This window comes from Sminthopsis crassicaudata, chromosome 1, assembly GCF_048593235.1.
Source record: "Sminthopsis crassicaudata isolate SCR6 chromosome 1, ASM4859323v1, whole genome shotgun sequence".
Classification (NCBI taxonomy): Eukaryota; Metazoa; Chordata; class Mammalia; order Dasyuromorphia; family Dasyuridae; genus Sminthopsis; species Sminthopsis crassicaudata.
In genome coordinates, this window is record NC_133617.1 from 13,236,359 (window position 1) to 13,258,574 (window position 22,216).

The 22,216-nt window shown below is 63.7% G+C and overlaps 1 protein-coding gene across 2 annotated transcripts in view; it reads left to right on the forward strand.

The window, feature by feature from the left end:
* Positions 1-17,177, forward strand: part of TBC1D10A (TBC1 domain family member 10A) — a 29,674-nt gene extending 12,497 nt beyond the window's left edge. For both annotated transcript variants that reach the window (XM_074294142.1, XM_074294150.1), the window contains exons 2-9: positions 8,235-8,334; positions 12,093-12,200; positions 12,661-12,767; positions 14,063-14,177; positions 14,260-14,325; positions 14,453-14,642; positions 15,731-15,885; positions 16,039-17,177. In XM_074294142.1, the coding sequence (XP_074150243.1) occupies positions 8,235-8,334; positions 12,093-12,200; positions 12,661-12,767; positions 14,063-14,177; positions 14,260-14,325; positions 14,453-14,642; positions 15,731-15,885; positions 16,039-16,533 (1,336 nt within the window). In that variant the 3' untranslated portion in view covers positions 16,534-17,177. The remainder of the gene's footprint in view (positions 1-8,234; positions 8,335-12,092; positions 12,201-12,660; positions 12,768-14,062; positions 14,178-14,259; positions 14,326-14,452; positions 14,643-15,730; positions 15,886-16,038) is intronic.
* Positions 17,178-22,216: the final 5,039 nt, after the last annotated feature.

Genomic DNA, 22,216 nt, shown 5'->3' on the forward strand with positions numbered 1-22,216 from the left:
AAATCGATCCGGTTTCTCTCAAGTTCTTCCCAGCCACGTTTCTCAGAGGGCGGTCATCGGTCTGACCCCCCCCCCAACAGCCCCCTGCGGTTCATCCGGCTAGCTCCCCTCTCCTTGCTCTTTCCTGCCCCCAGAAGCGGTGCTGACAACCCCCTGCTGCAGTGCAGAGCCAGGCTTGACCTTGGAGAACCCTTCATTTGGTGTGTGTGTGTGGGGGGGGGGACCTTTCACCAGTTCAGACTCCGGCCTCTGAATTATCGGGGCCCCAGACTCCCATTTCCTTCTGGTGATGACTCCCTTGGCACTCGTGGTCTTCAGACAGCAGGCAGACCTGTGGCCGTCACCGCCAGGCCCACACCCGCCCAGGGTTCGGCCTGCCTGGGCTTGTGCGTCGCCGGCACAGCCTTTGGGAGTCCCTCCTGTCCAGAGGTGCTGGAAGAGGCTGGAAGAGCTAAGGAGAATTAGTCCTGTTTCGTGAGTGAGTGAGTGAGTAATGAGTGAGTGAATGGGTGAGTAGTGAGTGAATGAGTAGTGAGTGAATGTGCGAATCCCTTACAAGAATAGTAAGGGGGGGGGAGCAAGCACCGTCCTGCCCACTTTACGGCTGACTCGATGGACGGCGGGAGAAGTTAAGTCCTTTGCCCACAAGTTGCTGCTCGGAAGTGCCTGAGGCCAGAACGGCAGGCCGGTCACCCGCCGCCAAGGCCGGGCCCAGGAACTGCCCATCCCTTTCTCCCTTGGCTCCTTGTCCCGCACACCCCTTGGGCACGGCCCGACTGGGCCCCGAGTGTCCCCAGAGCGTGGGGAGTGCTGCCGACCTTTCTCGTGACTTGGTCCAGCTGCCAACGGGGCCGGGAGGACATTTCTGAAATCTGAGCACTGTACCGAGGGGGCAGTGGGCTTGGGCTTGGGCTTTGTGCCCCACCTCCACAGGGGCCACCCCCTCGAGGGGTTCCATCTTCCTTCCCCTTCTGGGGGGCACCTTCTCTAGTTTGATTTGAGGGACTTCAGGGTTCTAGAGCATTGGAGCTGGGCTCGCCTTTAGGGGCTGTCCAGCCTAGGGGTCAGCTGCCAACCAAGACTTGCGGCCTCACCGTGCCGCTGGCCAGCTGTTATACCTCCAATGAGACTGACCCTCCCCCCCCCCATCAGCCCATTCTCGGCCCTCAGTCCCTGGGAAGCGGCCGTTCCTGGTCCAGCCCGCTCTTATTTTCCAAAAGATAAAATGGAGAGTTCCCTGAGAAGGGAACTAGGAAATTGGATGTTGGAGCTGAGCTGGAACCCGGGGTTTCGGTTCCTCTGGGCAGGGCTCCCTTCCCCCCCAGACTGTTCCTGTGCTGCCGTGGCCCTCTGATCTTTTTTGGGCAACTTCACCTGGCCGGCCCCGTGGCTCCCCTCCAGCGCGCCCATGAAAGTCCTTTGTTTGTCAGGGGAAGGAAGCGATCGGCTGGAGGGCTGAGCCCAGGCTCGGGGCTGCTTGTCAGGGAGCCAGGGCCCAGGGTGGGTAGGGCTTGGCAGGAGAGGGCTGGGCCCGGCCGTGGGGGGGACTTTGACAAGTGTGGGGAGGGGGCTGCTGGTCAGTCCTGGACTCCCAGGGACCTTCTCCTGCTTCTGGGGGGGGCAGGAATGGTTCCTCACAGCGGCTCCCTGTGAGAGCGCGGGCTGGGCCTGCTCCTAGGCCTCTGAGTCAGCCTGTTTTCCGAGGACTCCACCCTCCTCTTGGCTTTGAAAGCAAAGCAGAAATGAGAGCAGGGGCTGCCAGCGCTCCCGTGAAAGCCGCGGCTCACTTCCTGAGGCCGCCTCCCCCCGATTCTCCAGCTAGCCAGGAGCCTCTGGTCTCCAGCCCTGACCCACGTGGCCCACAGCGAGCATTCGTGTCACGCCTTAAGTTACCGGCCCTTGGAGAGCTTCAGGGTGGGCAGCCAGTGTTACTGGTGCGGCTGAAGTGACCGGGCCGGGGTCTCACAGCTGGTCCGGGCCTAAGGCTCCGCTGCTCTTGGCTCCAGGCCTAGCACCGGGTCCATGGTCTCCGTGAGGGCCGAGCAGAGAAATACACTCCCTGAGCTTGGGTGAAGGCCTCCCTCGGCGGGAGGCCCCTCACCTGGGCCCTGAGCTCAAGGGCTGTGTAATCAAATGGGGAGAACGAGCTGTGCAAGGAGATAAAAAAAGAGTCTGGGGAGGCTTCCCGGAGGAGGTGGGCCCAGCTGGAGGGGCTGCAGGTGGGACTGGGGGGGGGGGTAATGAGAGCCCAATTGTGGGTGGCCTGGAATGCCAGGACAGAGTTCAGATTTTATCTGGTCGTCAGTAGGCTTTGGGGTTGTGATGGAGGGAGCGGTACCAAGGGCGGTTGGCCAAGGCTGGTTTGGCCGGTAGAGTAGTCAAGGCCTTCAGGAAGGGCCAGGGATGATGGAGCCGGTCAGAGGGGAAGGAGAGGACGAGTCAGAGTCAGTCACCTGCCAGCCGGCCCTCAGCTCGCTTGGCTGCACGAGGAGGGTATCTTCCTAACTCTCCTTCCGGTCCTGCCATCCTGGGTCCGAGCTCTGAGGCTCTGTGCCAGGGCAGAGGGGAGCGTCACGGAGAACAAACGAGTCGCGCTTGGCTGTGTCCACAGCCCGCTGGGCCCCCAGGGGACAAGCCACGGGCAGCTGGAAAGAGCCCTGCTGGGCCGGGCCAGGGCTCATGGTGGAGCCTACGCGGTCTCGCGGGGAGTCATCCCAGAGACAGTCCTGAGAGGCCTGGCTGGGAGCCTGCTCCCACGTGGGCCTGGAAGTCAGGGCTCGGGGCCATGATCCTACAGTAGACTACTGGGGAGAGTGCCCCGTGTGAGACCACAGGGTGAGGGAGGTGGGGGAGTGCAGAGCAGCTGGGAATGGTGGGTTTGGAGCAACCTCCGAGGCCGGCTGGTCTCAACCGGACCCGAACGGGCTTCCCTCGGTGGGCAGGAGCCCCGGGAGCCTCTGCTGGCCTTCTTACTAACATCTTTCTAACAGAACCTTTGTGAAAGTGGGCGGAACCGCTGACCACAGCAAGCGCTCATACTGATGGAAAAGGCTTGGCCTGGGCCCTGGGGGAGCCCTGTCTCACCTTAGGAAAGGAGGGGGGGGGACGTGAAGTAGAACCGGGCCCGTGAATGGGAGGAGGCATCGTCTGTGGGACAGCGTGAGGCCCTGAGCGGCCCGCAGAGGACTTCAGGTCGGACGCCTCGGTGCAGGGAAGGCCCGGCTGGTTGCAGGCACTGGGTGCAGGGCGACCTCTGGCCCTGGGCCGGGTGCCTTGGAGACTGCCCGTGGGGTGAGGGAGGGGGTCCCTTTGCCCGGGACCCCCACAGCCACCCACAGGTTCCTTTTGGATTTTCCTGTGGGCCCAAGGCTGGTTTTTAGGGGAATGGAAAGTGCCTGAAGGCCTTTGCAGCTCTGCCTGTTGTGGCTTGAAGAGCTACCCTGGGAGCTTCAGGAGAAGCAGCCTGGAGTTCATGCTTTAGTCTAAAGGCCAGAAGGGCTGGAGATAGCCTTATCTCCGGGTCCTCCCTGCCAAGCTGGAGGCCCGGGGCGCCGGGGTCAATGACCAGTCATGTAGCAAGCCCAGCTGCCTCACAGTGGGTGTGACCCATCCTCTATGGCCTTCTGGGGAGGAACCAGGCCCGCGAAGGCCCAGCCCTGCAGGCCAGGGCCCTTTCCCTCTGGGGGACTCGGCCGGGCTCCCTGGGGCCGTATGGGGTGCCCGTGATGCGCCTCTCCTTTCTCCCTGACTCAGAGGGGAGTTTGGCAGCTTGGAAGGGAAGCTTCGGGGAGCCCGAGGAAGTGGAGAACACCCTCTCCCTGCCCACGGGCCCTTCCACTTCACTTGGCACTGGGCTGCAGAGACTAGAACAGGCAGCACCTGGGGAGGGGCCGGGATCACTCCGGGAGGCCCCCCCAGGACAGACACAGTAGATGAAGTGAATTGGTTCAGTCCCTGACGGGGCCGGCCTAAGAATGGCGGGGTTACAGAGGAGGTGGAAGGCTGCTGGGCAGCTGGCCTTGAGGGGTGGGAGATCTTGGACAAGTCTGCTCTAAAACGGGGGGGGAGGGGGTAACGGGGGGGAGAGCCCAGAGACATGAACGGTTAGCCTGCTTACAGTCTCTGTGGGATTCAGAATTACAGGAATGAGAAGTAGCAGAAGTACGACGCACATGTGAGAACCCAGGCGTGCGTGTGCCCCCCGTGTGTGCATTGTGGGTACAGGGGCACCCCACAGGAAGCTGGGGACAGTGCCAGAGAGTCAGATGCTGAGCCGTGCGGGCACCCGCTGCTGCAGGGGGTGTGGGGAGCTGGAGGCAGAGGGGCCCAGTCAGGTGCGAAGCCAGGGAGGCCCAAGGGGACACGTGTGGGGGCTGCCCACGGAGGAGGGGGGCTCGGCTGGAGCGGAGCTCTGTGAACCCCAGAGGAGAAAGCGACTGGAGAGCTGGCGGTCCCGGACCGGGAAGGGGCTGAGCAGTCATCCCTTCATTTTATAGTCAGGGAGACTGAGGCCCAGAGGAAGCCTGGAAGGTGACTGAGGCTGCAGCGCTTAATTCGCTTAAGTTTAAGTCCATGCCCCCGCCACCAGGGTCTGATCAGCCCCTGCCCTCCTGGGGGGAGGGAGTGAAGCGGCTTCCCAAACAAGTACCAGGTCTGCCCAGTGCCCACGAGCTGGGTAGCAGCAGGGGCCCTTTGCCCGCAGATGGGCAGGCCATGGGAACCGGTTATTTAGCCTCCTAAAAGCTGAAGGGGGCACTGAAGGGTGCTGAGGGCATGGGCGGATGTGGGCCAGAGGAGCAGGAGGGGGCGGGCCTGGAAGCCCTTTCTTTGTACTGGTACAGGGAGCTCGGGCGCATTCAGAGGCCGGTTTTGTGGCATGAAATTTGAGGTACACTTTTTCCCTCCTGAGAATGCACATAGAACGAGGCCCACGCGGGCTCGGAACGCAGGCTGCCCGTTTTCCCATCCATGGGACGCTGGGGACTCTTCCCTCTTTTTTGGCAAATTCTGGCCATCGAGTTCTCAGGAAAACTCACTGGGGAGGGGAGAAGGGGGCAAGGGGTGGAGCCCGTTCTCCGGGACTGTCTGGTCCAGGAAGCCGGGGTGAGCAGGCCCCCACCACCCCTGCTCCTTCTGGGACAGGAAAGAGTGAGAAGCCTTTCCCTCTTAAATGCACAAATCAGGGAGGTTAAAGCTTTACTAGGTAATTAAACAAAACTTCACCTCAGCAAAAGTGAGTACAAAGCTCAGCTGGTCAGGTCTGCCAAGCTGGGGCCGGCTCTGGGGCCGGCTCTGCTGCCCGTCAGAGCCAGGTGGGGGAGGTGGAAGGGAAGCCTGGCCGCCTTCCAGGCCCAGTCGGAGCTGCAGCCCACACGGCTCAGAGGCGGCTGGGAAAAGCCCTTGCTGGTGGAGCAGGGGGTGGAGCAGGGCACGGAGCAGCTCCTCACCCCTTCTGGAGGAGACTATGCTGGCCTCTGGGCGGCTGCTCTAGCCCCTCCAGCCAGCAAGCCCCATTCCTGGGTGAGGGGCACTTGGAAGCTTGGCCCGGGCTGGAGCAGCTGTGTTCCCTCTGGGCCCGGGGGTAGCGCCAGTGACTAAGGGATGACACGGATTGCGCCAGGTGCCTCCCTGGCACCCCTGCCCGACTCCGCATGACTCGTGTTGGGCCTGCTGCCTCCTGGTCTTCAGTGCTTCCCTCCTGGCTCCGGCAGTCAGCTCCCCGGGGACCCCGGCTCGGTTACTTCAAACGGCCTGACACCGGCATTACCCGCCCCGGAGGAGGGTTGTGGTGAAAGCTGGAAGTGCTTTGTCAACTGCCATGGGAGCCATTGTGACGGTTACCTTGGAAGCCCGCACCTTATCTCCGGGGGTCTCCTGTTACCTGAGTGTACCATGCTTTAGCCGCTCGAGAACAAAGGGTGCTCCTGCCCAGGGGGAAGCCCAGTGACGGGGCGTCTCGGCTTGCCTCTCCCCGGAGGGGGCGGCCGCCAGGAAGGGCTCCTCAGAGGCCCCCGGGTGTCCCGGTGTGAGGCAAGGCCAGAGACTGCTGGCGAGCGGCTGGGAAGCTCTCCAGTCCCTTTATTCTGCCTGACAGGGCTCACCCACCCCTGGCTGTGACCCTGCAAAGCGGTTTGGCTCTGGTGGAAAGCTCACAGGAGGGAGGATGCGGCCTCTTCCGCTGGCCTTCCTTTCCCAGATTCAGCCTGGGCACACCTTCCCCACTGCCGTCCCTGTCCCTGGGCACTGGGCTTTGCTTTTCCAGCCGGGAAAGGGGCTGCTGGCAGAGCAGGTCAGAGCTGGTGCCAGGGGCTCAGACCCATTCCGTTCTGACATCATGGAGCCCCCAGGGCTCAGAGTCCCTGTCCCGCAAGGTCGATGGGCCCGTGTCTGTGGAGCCGAACCAGCCTGTGAGGCTGCGAGGGCTGTGGGGGGGGAACCCGGCCCCTCCTTTTGCAGAGAGCTGGGCCCGGCGGGGAGCCTGTATTTTGAGCCCTGACTTTCCAACTTGAAAGTCCGCATTCCTTCCGCCGGGCCCTGTCCAGTGTCCTAAGTCCTGGGCTTGGAACCTTGTTTCTGGAGGAAGGAGGAAGGGAACTGAGCTCATAAACCCCCCTCTGAGAAAGTGTGGGGAGGGATATGTCCAGATCTCGTGGTAGAACAGCTGACAGGCCCCGGTGTCAGCGCCTGCTGCGTGACCTTAGGTCACTCTAGGCCTCTCGGGGCCAGCCCCACACTGGGACGGTCGGCGAGGCCGTTGGGGAGGAACCTCGACCTCTCCTTTTCCCACACTTGACCTGGAGCCGTCTTTGGGACGTATCGGAAGGGCAGCGGGGCCGCCTTGGCAGGAAGGGGAGCCCGGCTCTGAGGGCCCCGTCAGACGGCGGTGCCGGCCCTTTCTGCTCCACCTTCTGGTCCTCGTTTATACTGGGCTGGGACATTTCATACTTGTGCGTGGGGGCTGCCGGAAGCCAAAGGACACCAAGGGGAGAAGGGCTGGGGGGGCCGCCTCCATTAAAGCTGTCCCTCGTGGTACTGCCCGAGCCCAGGCTGTCCTCCGGAGCTGTGGGGCCTTCTGGGATGGCTCTGTCTTGAAGGCCTTCTGAAAGGGTCAGTGAGCTGCCAGTGGCCCTAACGAGAGACAGACGGTGATAAACCGGCCCCATGTGGTGGGATAAAGGGATCAAGGGTCCTGGAAACGCAGAGTAGAGAGATGATGCGACAGAGGCTTGATAATCCCTGTTTCGTGGAGCGGATCATGGCTAGATCCTGAGACCTAAGCGGTCTGAGGAATTGGGAAGCCGGGGTCAGTAAGGGACATGACGTGCGTGAGGAAGGCCTCGCCTGCAGGAGGCGATGCACTCGGAAACAGGACCCCAGAAAGGAGACCGAGGAGTGACTCTTCAGGGGGGCAGAACCGCAGACCCCTGAGGGGAGGGATGGCCTTGGTCACCTTGGGGGAAGTGGCCAACATGACAGACGTGCCCTGGCTGGACTTGGGGCTCTTCATGGGGACCGTCGTTCATTCCTCCCCCCCCCCCCCACCCCGGACACAGAAGTCCAGTGTGCTCAGCCCATGCACAGGACGGCCCAAGACAGAGCCTGAAGACTGGGGGCTTCGTCCAGGAGGTTTGGCCGGTCCTCTGCCTTCCCAAGCCGCGGTCTCTCTTGGCGCAGAGCGGCGTATCTGTCCCCAGGACATCAGGGTCCGGTCCTGCCCTCCCTCGGGCCTCGGTGGCCCCGAGTTCTCTCACTTGCTTTGCTTTGGGGCCATTCGCACGGCCACCGTTGGGTTGGTCCTTCTTCCCCTGACGGGCACTCCCTTTCCCCCGGTTCTCTGCTCTTCCCCAAGTAGCTGTGGTAGTGTGGACCTTCCCCCTGGGGGTCTGACCCGGGCCCGGCATTGCCTCCCCAGGGGCTGCGTACGGTTTGGGCTCTGGTTCTCTTTCCCATGAATCTCTGGGACTGGTGGTAGAAGTGGAGCCTCAGTTTACAGATGAGGAAACAGAGCAGGAGAGGCCCAGGCCTTGCCACGGGATGATGCTGGGATGATGGGAAGGGCACTTCTAAGTCCAAACACTGGTTTTTGGTCTTTGGTTGGAAGGAGCTGGGCTAGAGGAGGGTGCCGTGGTCAGGAGGGGAGCCGGGAGGCGAGACCCCAGCAGCCAGGGGGTCCTGCTGGGTGGGCCGGGCCGGTGGCCTGCTCTGACTGACCCGATCTGCTTTTTGCTCCATAGAGTAGAGGAAGTCCCCCTGGACGTGCTGAGACAGCGGGAGTCCAAGTGGCTGGATATGCTCAACAGCTGGGACAAATGGATGGCTAAGAGGCACAAGAAGGTGGGTGAGCCAGGCCTTCCGGACCCCTTTCCTTTCTGGCCAGTCAGCGGGCCTCCCGGGCTGGGAGGGGTGTCGCCCGCCGTGGACGGTCAGGAGGATGGCAGCTGCCAGCCGAGGGAGGGCCTCTCACAGCCAGGGATGGGAAGCCAGGAGGCTGGTAAGGGGAAGCAGCTCTGGGGGATCTGCAGGTGACGTACTCGTTTCTGGCCCAGCATCTGGGGGGCTGCTCCTCAGCGGCCCCCCCCCCGGCCCTGCCGACCATGGTGCCCCACGAGGCCTTTCAGGACAGACTGTGAGAGGCGCTGGTGGGGCCTTCTCCTGCCGGGTCCCGGGGGTCCCACTCACCCATCGGGGCACCTTTCTATTGGGGTTAGAAGAAGGGCTAAAAGGCCCATTTGGGTGGGAGTCTGAGGCTGCTGCCCACCCGGGGCCTCCAGGGCCTGGGGCTTCCCAAAGGGCTTTCCTGAGCGGCTGTGGCTCCTGGTAATCCTGGGGCCCGTGTTGGGATCCACTGAACCCTTCCCTCTGGGGTCCCCTCCCCAGAAGGTGGGTGTCAGGCCTTTCAGACCTCCCTGCTGCCCTCAGGAGCAGCCGCCCCTCCTTCTGTTGGAAGGGCCTGCTTCCTCCGGGAGGGCTTCGTCCTGAGGTGTCTCTGTTTTGTCCCCTGGGGAAGCCGGCTGCCCCAGGACACAGCCTCCCTCCTCCCCTGTTCCTGAGGCCGCCTCAGGCCCTAGTGACCACCACCCGGGCTGGGCCTCTGCTTTATGCCATAGAGGTGTGATGGTGGAGATATTGAGGCAGGCGCCGCAGGCTGGGACCGCAGGAAGTTGCCCTGCCCTTGACGCCCTCCCTTGCACTAGCAGGTGGACCTGGTGGATGAGGCGCCCAAGGGCCCGCAGGCCTGAGTGGGTGAAGCCCACGGGCCGGGAGCCCTGGACGGGCGAGGGCCACGGGCCGGCCTCCTGCTGGCCTCAGGCTGATGCCTGCTAGGCTTCCTCCTCAGCATCACATGGAGGACATTTCCCAGAGCGCCTTGCCCCCCTTCTGTCCCCTGATCCTTGAGGTGACGCTGGGAAGGGGACGGAAGGGGAGGAAGCTTCATTTCTCTTCTGTGGCAGATACTTGTAGGAAGGCCGGCTCTGTGTCTGCCTCAGTGGCCGCCAGGGCCAGAGCCCGAGGCCAGCAGGCCCAGGACTGGCCAGGCCCGAGGGAGAACGGATTGGGCGGAGGGACGGCCTGGACTGGGGCTCTTTCTCCCAGTGATTGCTCCGGGCCTCTGAGCTCCCTTTCCAAGGAGCGAGAGAAGCAGCCGCAGCCTCCTCCCGTCCCCAGCCGGCCCCTTCACCCCTGCTTGTCCCCCCCACTCCTGCCCAGCGTGTCCCCTCTGTGCCTGGACCCCTGAACCCCTCCTCCCTGACTCAGCCTGAAAGCTTTGCCTTCAGAGGGTCCAGGGCTTTCTTCCCTGCCCTATCCTGGGGGCCCTCACGGGCGTCTCCTGCCTCCCTCTAGCTGTGGCAGGGGGGGATCCCCGCGGGCCACCCTAGCCAGGGCTGGGGCTTCCCACTTCCCTGTGGCCCTGGGGCTCCTTCCCTGGGAAATGAGCCGATTTGCTCCGTGACCTCTGGGGAGGCCCGACGTGGGGAGAGCTGCCCCTGGGCCTCTGCGGCTGCCCGTTCTGTCTCAGCTTCTGAGCCCTGGCCTGGGCCGGCCCTGCCGGGCTCTGATCAGTGCCAGCGGAAGGTTTGGGAGGCGCCCTGGACCCGATAAGCTGCCTCCATGCTTGGGTTGGTGCCGGTAGGTCGCCCCCGGAGGAAAGGGCCGGGCCCTCGCGCTTCTGCCGAATCTCCCAGAGCAGACGCTGTCAGGGCTCTCCACAGGCTCCATGCCTGGCAGCGTCCCTCAGCGCCAGTGCCAGGGACCTGTCCTGATTGTCAGCACTTGTCCCGGGGGCTCACGCAGCTGAGGAGGATCCTGGGAGGGGCAGTGTCTGCAGGGGAAACCCAGGCTCCTGGACGGGCAGGAAGTGGGCCAGTGGCAGGAAGAGCCCAGACTGGCGACTGGGACTCTGGGGCTGCTTGGAGCTGCCAGGACTGGGGCTCCTGCTGCGGATCCCTCCGTCAGTCCTCACCCCCTACTAAGCACCTGGGAAAGGCATCCGTGCTCAGTCTTTCCCCCAATGGCTGGTCAGGGAATCCCCACTTTGAGGGGACATAGCTGAGCTCCCGTGTCCCCCAGCTTCTCCCCCTGCCCCCAGCTCCTCACCTGTCTCTCCCCATCTTGGAACATGTGTCCTGGGAGGCTGGACCTGGGCCATTCCAGCCTGAGGCTAACGGCTACCCGGCGCGGCTCCCCGTGGGGACCCCTGGGCTTCAGGCCTAGCTCTGACGGGACCATCTGGCGGTGTCTCTCACTCTGGCCACAGGCTCCTCGGCGGTACAAAATCACTGCTTTTCCCAGGAGGGCCGGGCTGGGCTGCGGTGGGGGGACATCTTCCCAGGCTGCTTTGGGAAAGGGCCCCGGCAGGAAATCCTCCCAGGCCCGTTCTTCTCTTCTGACAGCCGTCAGGCTCCATCTCTTCCTTGTCCCCTTGTCTGAGACGTTCCCTCTGGGGCGGGGGCGGGGGCAGGGGAGGGGCTGGGGGCTGCCGCACTTCCTTGGCGCTGGGGGTGCCTGGGCCCAGCACATTGCTCTTCAGGCCGCCCTCGTCCCACGGCTCGTGGGGCACCCGGCCTCGGGACCTCCGTGGGCTAATTGGGGCATTGGAATAGTTTGGTGTGAATGTAGGGGAGGAGGTGGGTGTTCTAGGGTGCAGGGGCTGGGCTGTGGAGACCCAGGGGGGAATGGGGGAGGAAGGGGACAAACGGATGTGCAAGATGCTGCCAGAGGGGGTGGGGGGGAATGGCTGACAATACCCTGTGGGGAATGGCGCGAAGGCTGTTCAGAAGGGCAGACTGGCAAAGGCGGAAGGTCCGGCCCAGGTGGCCTTGCTTGGCCCGACAGAGGGGGAGGCAGAGGCTAAATGACTGGCATGGGAGGCCACTGCCCAAATCGTGCCCCGGCGGCCTTGCCCAGGAATCCCTCGGGATCCGCCCTGTGGCCGAGGACGTTTCTTCCTTGTCCGAGCCTCGGCCGTGTCGCAGGCGGTCTGTTTGCTTCTGCATTTCGTTCTACGCTTCCTGGCGTTATTCCCACCTCTGCGATCGGGCTCCCAGAGTCTCCTTCCGCTCCCGTGGGCACGGAAGCCGTTCCTCTGGGCTCTCTGCGCTCTGCCTCCGCTGGGAAAAGCCTGCAGCTCTTCCCAACTGTTCTCTCCTAAGTCTCTTGTGCCAAGATAGTATCCCTTAGGGCACCTGTTCCCCACCTGAGGGCCCCGCCCCCCGAGTTTGCAGCTCTTGGTTACACAATCGATTTCCCCTCTTTAACTGAGACTTTGACAGTTAAACTGTCGGAGCAGTGGAGAGAAGCGAGCTCTGGCTTCCCAGCTGGCCCTGCAGACAAGTTCCTGTGTGACATCCACTGGTTCCCAACCGGTTTTTCAGGCCCTGGACACAGACCAGAGCCCGGGCCCCAGCAGCCTTGGGGGTGGCGGCCCTGAGGCAGGCGGGGCTGCAGGCCGGGCAAGGATGCCTTCACGTCTCCCCCTGCTCCCTGCTCCCCCCTCCTCTGGGCTGGGGGGCTCGCAGCTTGTGCTCTGAGGGCGCCCCGCTCTGCTCCCCTCCCTCCTCTCCCCCTCGAGCAGCAATTCTCTCTCTCCCCAGATCCGGCTGCGGTGCCAGAAGGGGATTCCGCCATCCTTGCGGGGCCGGGCCTGGCAGTACCTGTCGGGAGGGAAGGTCAAGCTCCAGCAGAATCCGGGGAAGTTTGACGTAAGGAGCGTCCCTCCCAGCCCCACTCACTCCCCCCGCCCCCAGATCCGGCTGAGCAGCCTTGGAGGCCCCCCAGCCACTTAGCGGGGAGAAGAGGCCATGCGGGTCGTTGAGGCAGAGGAACGATGGGGACAAAGGGCCGGGCAGGCCAAGGCCGGGGAGGGCACCATTGGGCAGACCTGCCAAGCGGGCTGTCATGTGCCCCCGGTGTGCCCAGGACCTCTGGGGTCTCCAACCGGGCTGATGCTCAAAGGGGTGAGGCCAGATTTGGGGCCTTCCATCCCCTCAGAGACCCTCCAGTTGGGAGGCCATGTTGGGGGAGGGGGGCCTGGCTCCCCCCGTCAGTATTTCTTCTGGGAGGGCGAGCTGGGGGCGCTGGCTGAGAGACCCCCCACAGGGCCTCGGGGAGTTCATTCAGAGTCTCCTTGCCGGGCCCCATCTCTCCCCATCTCCCTTTCAGGAGTTGGACCTCTCACCAGGAGACCCCAAGTGGCTGGACGTGATTGAGAGAGACCTACACCGGCAGTTCCCCTTCCACGAGATGTTTGTGTCCCGTGGGGGCCACGGGTAAGAGACCTGGGGAGACCCCGGGCTCGGGGGGGGGGGGGGTTGGGGCCTCTGGGCAGCCAGGAAGCTGGAGCCCTCTCGCTGGTCCCGCCCCTCGAGATGCACTCCTCAGACAACTGCGGCCGACCCCCCCCACACACACGGAGCTTCTTTAATTAGCCTCCCTTCAGCTGGCCCCGGGCACAGGCCAGAACTCGGGCTCCTCTGAAGGAGCAGGAGACAGGGCCCCGCTGCCAGCCTGGGCACTCAGTGCCCAGAGCCTGGGCTGTCACTCCCTCCTCCTGCTCATTTACAGATGAGGAAATGGAGCCAGACAGTGACTTGTCCAAGGTCTCACATTGAGCTCAGGCCTTCCTGGCCCAGGCCCAGTGCTCTGTCCACTCTGGCGCCACCTGCTGCCCAGCTCTGCCCGTGGGTGGAGATCACGGATGGGGAAGTGCAGGGAGAAGGGGCCCAGAACCGGGCTGGGGGGCCCCGAGAAGAGACTTCAGCCCCCTTGGGTTCTCGCTCTCTGAGGAGGGCGTGTTCCAGGCCTTGCACAAGGCGCTTTCTCCTTCCAGCCTCCCAGCAGCCGGAGCCCGAGGTCTGTTTGCTAGTGAGTGTCGGAGGCTGGATTTGAGTGCAGGTCACTTGGGGCTCTGGGCCCGAGGGGAAAGGACTCGTCTGTGACTCCTTGGAGTGAAGAACAAGGGGCTGTGGCTCTGGGAGGCAGGGGCGCGTGCCCGGGCAGAGACTGGGGGAGCGGGGAGCTTGTGGGGCGAGCGTCGCCCCTGGACCGCGGCGTTCTGAGCTGCGGCAGCCGCTGGTTTGTGCTCTGTCCCTGAGGCTGGGACTATGCAGACGTGGGCAGGGGCTTGGGCCACACGGGCAGCCGGGGGGGGCCTGGTCTCCTTTTGTGGCAGGAGGGCCCTGCTCCGGTGCCCCAGGGCTCCAGGCTGTCCCTGGAGGGAGTGGGCCCAGGGGAGGCACAAGGGCACAGGCTTGCGCTCACACTGCAGCCAAGCCCCCCTAAGTGGCCAGTGGCCTTCCAGGGGTGCGGTGAGGACCCAGCCGAATGGGTCAAAGGGTGTGAGGGGGAGAGTCTCTGAGGTCAGGAACCCCCAGGTGGGTGGGCCGTGACTGCCCCTGGGAAAGCCCTTCCTCTGTGGGCAGGGGGCACTGGGATCCCTGGGGGTGACCTGGAGGTGACAGCTGACCCCGAAGAGCCAGTGCTGGGCCCCAGGGCCAGGCCGTTGGCGCTCTGCCCCAAGGAACGGTGCCCCTGAGCCCTGGCACTCATGCGCTTCCCCCTCTAGCCAACAGGACTTGTTCCGCGTGCTGAAGGCCTACACGCTGTACAGGCCCGAGGAGGGCTACTGCCAGGCCCAGGCGCCCGTGGCAGCCGTGCTGCTCATGCACATGCCCGCTGAGGTAGCCCCGGGTACCACAGGGGGCGGGCGTGGGGGGGGGTGCCCTGGAGGCCGAGGGCCTGACTCCTCTCTCCCTGTGGCAGCAAGCCTTCTGGTGCCTGGTGCAGATCTGCGAGAAGTACCTGCCGGGCTACTACAGCGAGAAGCTGGTGAGCCCCCGGGCCTTCCCAGGGTGGGGGTGGGGGTGGGGGAGCGATGGCTGCCTGCCACGTGTTCCCTGCCCACGTGTGTGCGGGCAGCCCCGGGCCAAGCGCTCACCCCGCCCACTCACCACAGGAGGCCATCCAGTTGGACGGGGAGATCCTGTTCTCTCTGCTGCACAAAGTGTCCCCCGTGGCCTACAAGCACCTGAGCAAGCAGAAGATCGACCCCATCCTGTACATGACCGAGTGGTTCATGTGCGCCTTCTCGCGCACCCTGCCCTGGAGCTCCGTGCTCCGCGTCTGGGACATGTTTTTCTGCGAAGGTACGGGCCCCCTTCCCCCCCTTGGGCTCTGCGGGAGGTGGTGATCACACCTGGAGGAGCCAGTGCCGTCCCGGGAGGAGGCCCCAGCGACGGGCAATGCCAAGGTGCCCACTCCCATCATTAGACTTGGGTTGGCTCAGGTGCAAAGGCTGCTGGGAGGGATGGCGATCACCCCCAGCCACAGGGGGACAGGAGTAGGCTCCTGGAGAGGGCTCAGAGACAGGACCCACGGCGCCAACGCTGGCTGCCTCTCTCACCCCCAAAGAGCCTCATGTGGCCAAAGGCAGCACCTTCTGTGGCAGCCGTAACGGGCCTCCATCCTGGTCTCCCGGAGGCTCATGGGCCCGCAGCCCTTTCTCTGGGCAACAAAGCTCCCAAAGCTCTCCCTGTGACACGGCCCCCCCCATTATGCAGATGAGGAAACCAAGGCTCCAACGTCATCTTCTCTAAACATTTATTAAGCACCTACTATGTGCCAGGCACTGAACTAAGAGAGAGCTAAAGAGCAGAAAGTTCCCCCCTTTGCCCTTTAGGGGGAAACCAGACTCTGTCTGGGGGCTTCAGGCTCCCTTCTCTTAGATCCAGGTTGGGGGCTTGGCCAGCCTCTGGGGGGCGGCGGCTGCTAGAATGGGAAGAACATTGGGTTCGAATCCCCCCCAGCACTGGGAGATAACCTCGGAGAAACCTCTGTAAAGTGAGCTGTCCTGGGCGCCCGGGGAGCAGGAGGCCTGGGTGCCCCCTCGAGGCTCTCCCCGCTCTAAGGCCAGAATTTCAAATACTTGTGGACCTGCCTCCCCCATCTGCACTGAGCCAAGTTCCTGCCCTTAGCCTGGCTCTGCCGAGGCCTGAGGGAAGCTACTCTGTCCCACCTCCTGGGGGAGGGAGGTCAAAAGGAGAGGGCCCAGTTGTCCTACCCTGGTCAGTGCTCACTCTGTGCCTCAGTTTCCTCTTAGGAGAACTTGGGGGGCAGTGCTTGCTTTCCCTGCTCCCTCCAGGGGCGGTCAGCCGGTCAAGTGCCCAAGAGACCCAGGGCGAGGCAAAAGCCGCCCTCGCGCGGCCTGGCCCCTGACCTCTGGTTTTCCCTGCAGGAGTCAAGATCCTCTTCCGGGTGGGCCTGGTTCTGCTGAAACACAGCCTGGGCTCCTCGGAGAAGCTGAAGACCTGCCAGGGCCAGTACGAGACCATGGAGCGGCTGCGCAGCCTGAACCCCAAGATCATGCAGGAGACCTTCCTGGTGCAGGAGGTAAGGGGGGGGTCCTGGAGGGTGGGGAGCCAAGGGGACAGAAGGGGGCTGGGGACCAAGGAGGGTCCTGGGGGGCAGAGGGGGCTGAGGGCCTGAGGGCAGCGCCAGTCCTCCTCAGCTAGGCCTTCTGCCTCGTCTGGCCCCTGACACCAGGTGATCGAGCTGCCCGTGACCGAGCGGCAGATCGAGCGCGAGCACCTGATCCAGCTCCGGAAGTGGAAGGACACGCGGGGGGAGCTCCAGTACCAGTCGCCCCCAAGGCTGCACGGGGCGAAGGCCATCAGCGAGGCGGAGCCCGCCCCCCGAAAGGCGCTGGAGCCCTCCCCCTCCATCCGCCTGCCCCCGGGCACCCAACTGCCAGGCGCAGGCACCGAGAGCAGGCAGCAGAAACAGGCTGAGAAGGAGCATCAGAAGGCGCTGAAGGCTCAGGCCAAGCAGCAGAGGGGGCAGCAGCAGCCCCCGCCCTCGCAGGCCCTCCCAGGTCCTGGTGAGGGCCCCGCCCCAGCAGCCCCTGCCCAGGCCCCGGGCCCCAGCACTGAGCAGGTGCCCCTGGCTGCCCCGGGGCCGGAGGGTCCAGATGCCAAGGACTCACCTCATCATTCCAAGGAGAGCCTGACTTCCCAGGAGAGTGAAGACACTTACCTATAAAAGGGCTGGGTCCCCATGCCTCGGTTTCCCTTTTCTGAAGGGCTGGGAGCTGAGCCAGGGCAGCTAGGCCAGGAGGGGACATTCCTGTAGGCCCTGCCTCCCAGAGGGCAGCCTCAACCTCCCCTTAGGGCGGCCCCAAAAGGCCTCTGAGACAGAGGGGGCCCTGGACCGCAGGCCCCCTTCCCTTCTCTGCTGGGGCCCCTCGGGGCCTGACCCCGAGCAAGAAGGGCTGCCTGGCCCCCTCCCCTCAGGCCCACAGCAAGGAGAGGAGGGCCCTGGGGCCTGGGCCGCCTCAGCCGCTATTTATTCTCTCAGTCCCCGAGGAGGATGTCCTGGTCCTGGGGCACCCATGGGTCACAGTGAAGTCCCTGCTGCCCGTTGTGTGGGGCGGGGCTTTCTTCTACACTCCCCTCTGCCCAGGCCGGGGTCAGGCCTCCCCTCCTCAGCCTCCTGCCCTTCTTAGCCCGAGGGCCCTCAGAACCCACCCCCAGCTCCTTCTGTCCTGGGCTCCCCTGCGGGGCCGCCCACCAGGCACACCGGAAGGGCCAGGCACAGGGGGCCCATTCCCTGGGGTGGCGGATGAAGGGTGGGCTCTCTTTGTGTAAAGTAAGTTTTGTACAGAAATAAACCGGGTTATATAAAGAGCTTTGGGACTGCTCCCTGTGCAGCTGGGGCTGTGGCCTGGAACCCTGCGGCCCACTAGCCCACCGGTCCTTGGCCTACAGGGTTCAGATGCTGCACTGAAGCTTTCTCCTCGGGGGGCCCCTCGGCCTCAACTTCCCCTGCTGTGAAAGAGCATCGGGTTCTTGTGTGACTCCTCCCCCTCGGGATGTCCAGCCTTCAGGCCCAGAGCTGGAGTCCTTGGGCAAGGGGCTGGCTGGCAGACATCCAGGGGGCCCCCATGTGGGGAGCCACAGTCCGGATTGGGCTCTCCATTTTACAGAAGAGGAAACCGAGTCCTCACCCAGCCTAGGCTCCTTCTACCCTCTGTAGTCAGATTTTGTGCCAGGCTGCCCCCTCTGGGATGCCCGCCTGCCCTGTTCCTGGATGGAGCCAACTGAGTCACGAGAATAGGGTCAGCATCCCCCGGAGTCCGGGGCTCGGGGAGGGCGGCTGGGTGCCTGAGGTTGGGGCTGGGCCTGCCCCCCCAGATGTGGAGTCTGAAAGGGGAAGTTGCTTCTGGCTCCTTCCTGCCCACCAGCGTTTCCGGATCTCCCAGGGGCGGTGACCTATTTACTCAAGGTAGGTAGGGCCTATGCAGGCAGAGCTGGAAGGCCCCCTTAGCTTCCAGTCCCAGCAGCCCTCGGGCCCTGCCTGGTCCTCCCAGCTTTTCTGAAAATGAAAAATAATCCTGTCAGCCTCTAGGCCGGCCCAGGACTGAGGGCTGGAGGAAATGGGCTCACTTCCTGCTCTGACCATCAGGCTCTGGGAGAGAGGCTGGAAAATGTCTTAGTGGACAAAGGAAATGGGGGATTCCGAAATGTGGGAGTGGACGGGACTGGGCCAAGGCTGTGGTCCGCTCTGTGGGGTGGGCTCTGGGAAGAGCTAGGGCTGGAGGGGACAAAGCCAGCCTCTGGAGGACAGTGTTCAGGGGCACGGGGTCCTAGAGGACTGGACTAGAGTAAGGCCAGAGGGGAGACGGCCAGCCACTGCAGGACAGGGTCCAGGGGCACGGGGTCATAGGGGTGTGGACTAGAGTAAGGGCCAGAGGGACATGGTCAGCCACTGGAAGAGGGGATCGGGGCAGTGGGAAATGGGGGCCACCAAGGTCCGGACTGGGGGAAGCGCTCTCTCAGAGAGAATGTGGTTAGAGATGCCCAGGGAAGGCCCAGAAATGCTCCTTTGGTCCCCAAGCCCCTCCCAGATTGGACACCGTGATTCTAAGGTTTAGGGATTGTCCCAGAAGTCCAGTCGACTCAATTATTGAGGTTCTCTCCCCGGGAGCTTTAGTTTGTGGACTTGCAATAGTTATTAAATGTTAGAAATTCAAACCTCTTCAATGACCCATAGAGGCTGGAGCTCCAGGATGCCCTGAAGGAGTCTGGGACCCCACCTGCAGCCCAGCTCAGACCCTTCACCGAAGCCCCGGAACCCCTGTATTATTGCAGATGAGAAAGGAGAGATGAGACTGGCCTGTACCCAGCAATTAGTAACAGCAATAATAGTGCTCCATCATTTTCAGTCAGACTCATTCTGGGTTTTCTTGGCAGAGAAACTAATAATTTGCTTTTTCCTTGACCAGTTCATTTTACAGATGAGGAAACTGAGGCAGGGTGAAGTGACTTGCCCAGGGCCTTCATGTAGTGTCTGAGAATTTAGGAAGAGGAACTTGCCCAATTCCAAGCCCTGTGCTCCTGGCACCTTGCCACCTCTCAAGTCCCAGCTAGCTCCTCCTCCTGAACCCCCCTGGCCGTCTGTGCCCAGCCCCCGTCTATAGCTAGGTGGGACGGGTTTGCAGGTGGTCTCCGCCATAAAGGCCGGGGCTGTTTTTGCCTATCACAAAAACATTTCTGTTCACTTAGTACACAGTAGGTGATTAATAAATGCACATTGACATACAAAAAGCACTTCATAAACCCGAAGGCCTTACAGAAATGCGAATTATTATTGCTATTATTATTGAACATCCCAGACCCAAGGCAGACCCTCAGCCGCCGGTCCCGAAGGGCCCCGCAGCCGCTCTCCCCCGCCCCCTTCTCCGCCCTTCCCCCCCGCAAACAAAACACAAGGGCCAGAAAAGCTGCCGGACTGACCCCGGGGGATTTCGGAGCCGGGAATCTCCCAGCAGCCCCTTCCCCCGACGGCCTGCCTGTGGATTACCTTAAGTAGTCACTTTTCTTCCGGCCAGATCACAAAGAATGAAGGAATGAATGCTCCATTTGGAGAGGGAATGTCCTTCCACCCACGCACCCCCTGCCCTCCCCCCGCCAAATTTAGGGTTCTCTCCCGGAGCGGAAAGCCCCGTAGAACGGGGGCCAGCCTGGAAGTTCTCAGTCCTGGGCCCTCGGGGTCACAGTCATTAAGTCCCAGCATGCTTCGCTCCAGTCCTTTTACCTTTTACTAGTCAGTTAATCCACAAGCATCTGGGTGGGGGTGGGGTGGGGGTGGATTGAGTCTGAATTAAGTGCCGGGCCCGGGGGAAGGGGATTAGCCCCGCCCCTCGGGGAGCTTCCATTCCTTGGGGACACAGATAAGCAAATGGAAGCGGTCCCGAGGCTGGGGGAGAGCCCGTCGGAAGTGGGGGGCCGCCGGGGGACCAGAGAAGGCGGCTCCTTAGCCCACAGCTGGGGCTAAGGCCGGGGTCGTCCAGGGGGCCTGCCCCGGCTCTCCCACCCCGGTGGGCGCTCCGGCGGGCTGCCCTAGCCCCGCCCCCTTTTAAAATCCTTGCCTCAGGTGCCTCAGAGGGAGGTGCTATCATTATCCCCATTTTTCAGACGAACGTCGAGGTCAGGGGGCCACGCCCCGGGGGGGCCCTTTTGCCCTCAGTCCCGGGTGAATGCTCTGGGCCGTCCGTGTGTCTCTTCCGAGGGAGCGTGGGAAGCAGCATTTGAACTCCGCGCCTCTCCCTGGGGCCTCCCGCCATCCCCGGGCCTGCCTCGGACTGGGCTGGGCTCGGTTCCTTTAAAGCCGGGGGGATGGGGTGGAGGCCGTCCGGCCCCCGGCCGGTTTAGAGCCTTTCTCCTTCCTGCGCAGTTTGGGAAGAGCTCGCTGTTATGGGGGATTCCCTCCCCTCCCCCCTTAGATCCTGAGGGCCCGAGGCCTCCAGCCCCTCCCCCGTGGGACCCCTCACTAGCGCGGCCAGGAACGGGGTCCTTTAAGCGCTTAGGGAGAGCCAGGCTTCCTTCCTTCCTCTGCCGGGAAGCGTCGGCCATTTCCCTTCCGGTGCCTCAGTTTCTCTGGGCTGCTGGAAGCTGGCCCGGAGCCCCGGAGGCTCGCTGGGGGGGCCGGCCCCGGGCACTGCTCCAGCAGGCTTGGGGAGCGGGGGGGGGGGGGGCGGAAGCGGGGTGCCGGGGGCCCGGACCCCGCAGAGCGGGGCAGGTAGCCCGGCCGGAGCCGGGGCGGGGGAGGGAAGGGGCCGGGCCGGGACAGGGTGTCCCGGGAGCTCCCGGCCAAACAATAACTGGCCCTGGATCCGGGCCACCGCCTGCGCCTGGGAAAGGGAGCGGGGGAGGGAGGCCTGCCCTTCCCCTCCAGCAGGGGGAGCTGCGCCCCCCCTCTGCTTCCTAGCAGGGGGCCCGGGATGGGCTGGACCAGGGGCTGGGCATGCCTCCCCCCCCCCTTTTCTCCTTGTGTCTGTTTCTGATCTCACCCCTGCTCTTGGGAAAAGGGGAACCGGCCCCACCCCCCCAGCCCCGAGCCCCTCGGAGGCTAGGCCCTGGGCAGCTGCCACCCAGCCTGGCCCGGGAGGCCGGCCAAGAACGCTCCCCCTCCGGCCCCCCAGCCTGCTCCAGCCTGCTCCAGCCTCCCCCACCTTCACCGACCACCTCAGCGTGGGAAAGGGAGAGGGGGCGGCCCCTGATTCCTGTACCTCAGTTTCCCCTTCTGTCAAGGGGTTGGCTCCAGCAGTGGGAAGGCCTGTTCCCTGCCCCCTCCCACCTCCCTTTTCCTTGCTGCTGGAGGCCCCCCCCCCTCACTTTTCAGCTGAAGCCACTGAGGCTCGGGAGGCAGATCCTCTGCATTCCAAGGGGGCCGCTCCCCCAGGCTAGCCTCTGGGGTCCTGGTGGCCCCCTGGCTAGCCTGTCCAGGCCCTCCTCTCCTCCCCCAAGTCCTCCCCAGGACTGGCCCGGATGAGAGGCCTGGCCAATACAATGCTCACAGGAACTGGCTGGAGCCAGGGCCGGGAGAGCCAGGGGCTCGGGCCAGCAGGGCAGGAGGAGGGAGGCTGGCAGCCGGAGCCCCAGAAGAAGAAGAAGCCCGGCCAGACTGAACCCCCTCCTCAGAGTGACTGGGGGGCAGGTCGGGGCAGGCAGGCCTGGGCCTGCTCCCAAGTAGGGGAGGGAAAAATTCAGGCGAGGGAAAGAGGGAAGGGGGGCAGCTCGCCAGGCGCTGGCACCGTCCCGTGAACGGCAGAGTTTCCACAAGGCTTTCTGAGTACCACAGTCCTGAGGAGGCCCGGGCTGGGGCAGGCTGCTGGCCCCTGGCTCCCCAGGCCCAGAGCCCCCCGTCACACAGCTCCCAGGCCCCGGCCAAAGCTGGCGCGGGGCTGCCTCACCTGGGCCTGGCTCCTGAGGCAGGCCGGGGGTCTGCCCCCCCCCAATCATTGGCAGGAATGCGAAATCTCAGAGGCTCCTGCAAACAAAGACATCCCCCAAGCCCAGAAACCCCATTTTCCTTGCTCTTACTTGTGTGAGTGTGCAAGTGTGTAAATGTCAATGAGTGTAAGTGTATTGTGAGTGTGTGCTAGTGTGTAAGAATGAGTGAGCAAGTGTGTTAGTGTGTGTGTGTAAGGATGAGTGTGAGTGTGTGTGTATGAATGAGTCTGTGTGTCAATGTGTGTGTGTGTGTGTAGCTGCTCCGGGTTCAGGCACTGTTCTCAAAGTCCAGTCTGGAGGCAGAACCACACAGAAACATGGGCTGGGACACAGAGAAAGGCCGAAAGGCTCGAGTTTGGATCCGGATGGACAGCGGACAGGCCCAAGGCCGGGAGCCTCCCTCTGGTCCCCGGGGGTTTCAGCGGTTTTCT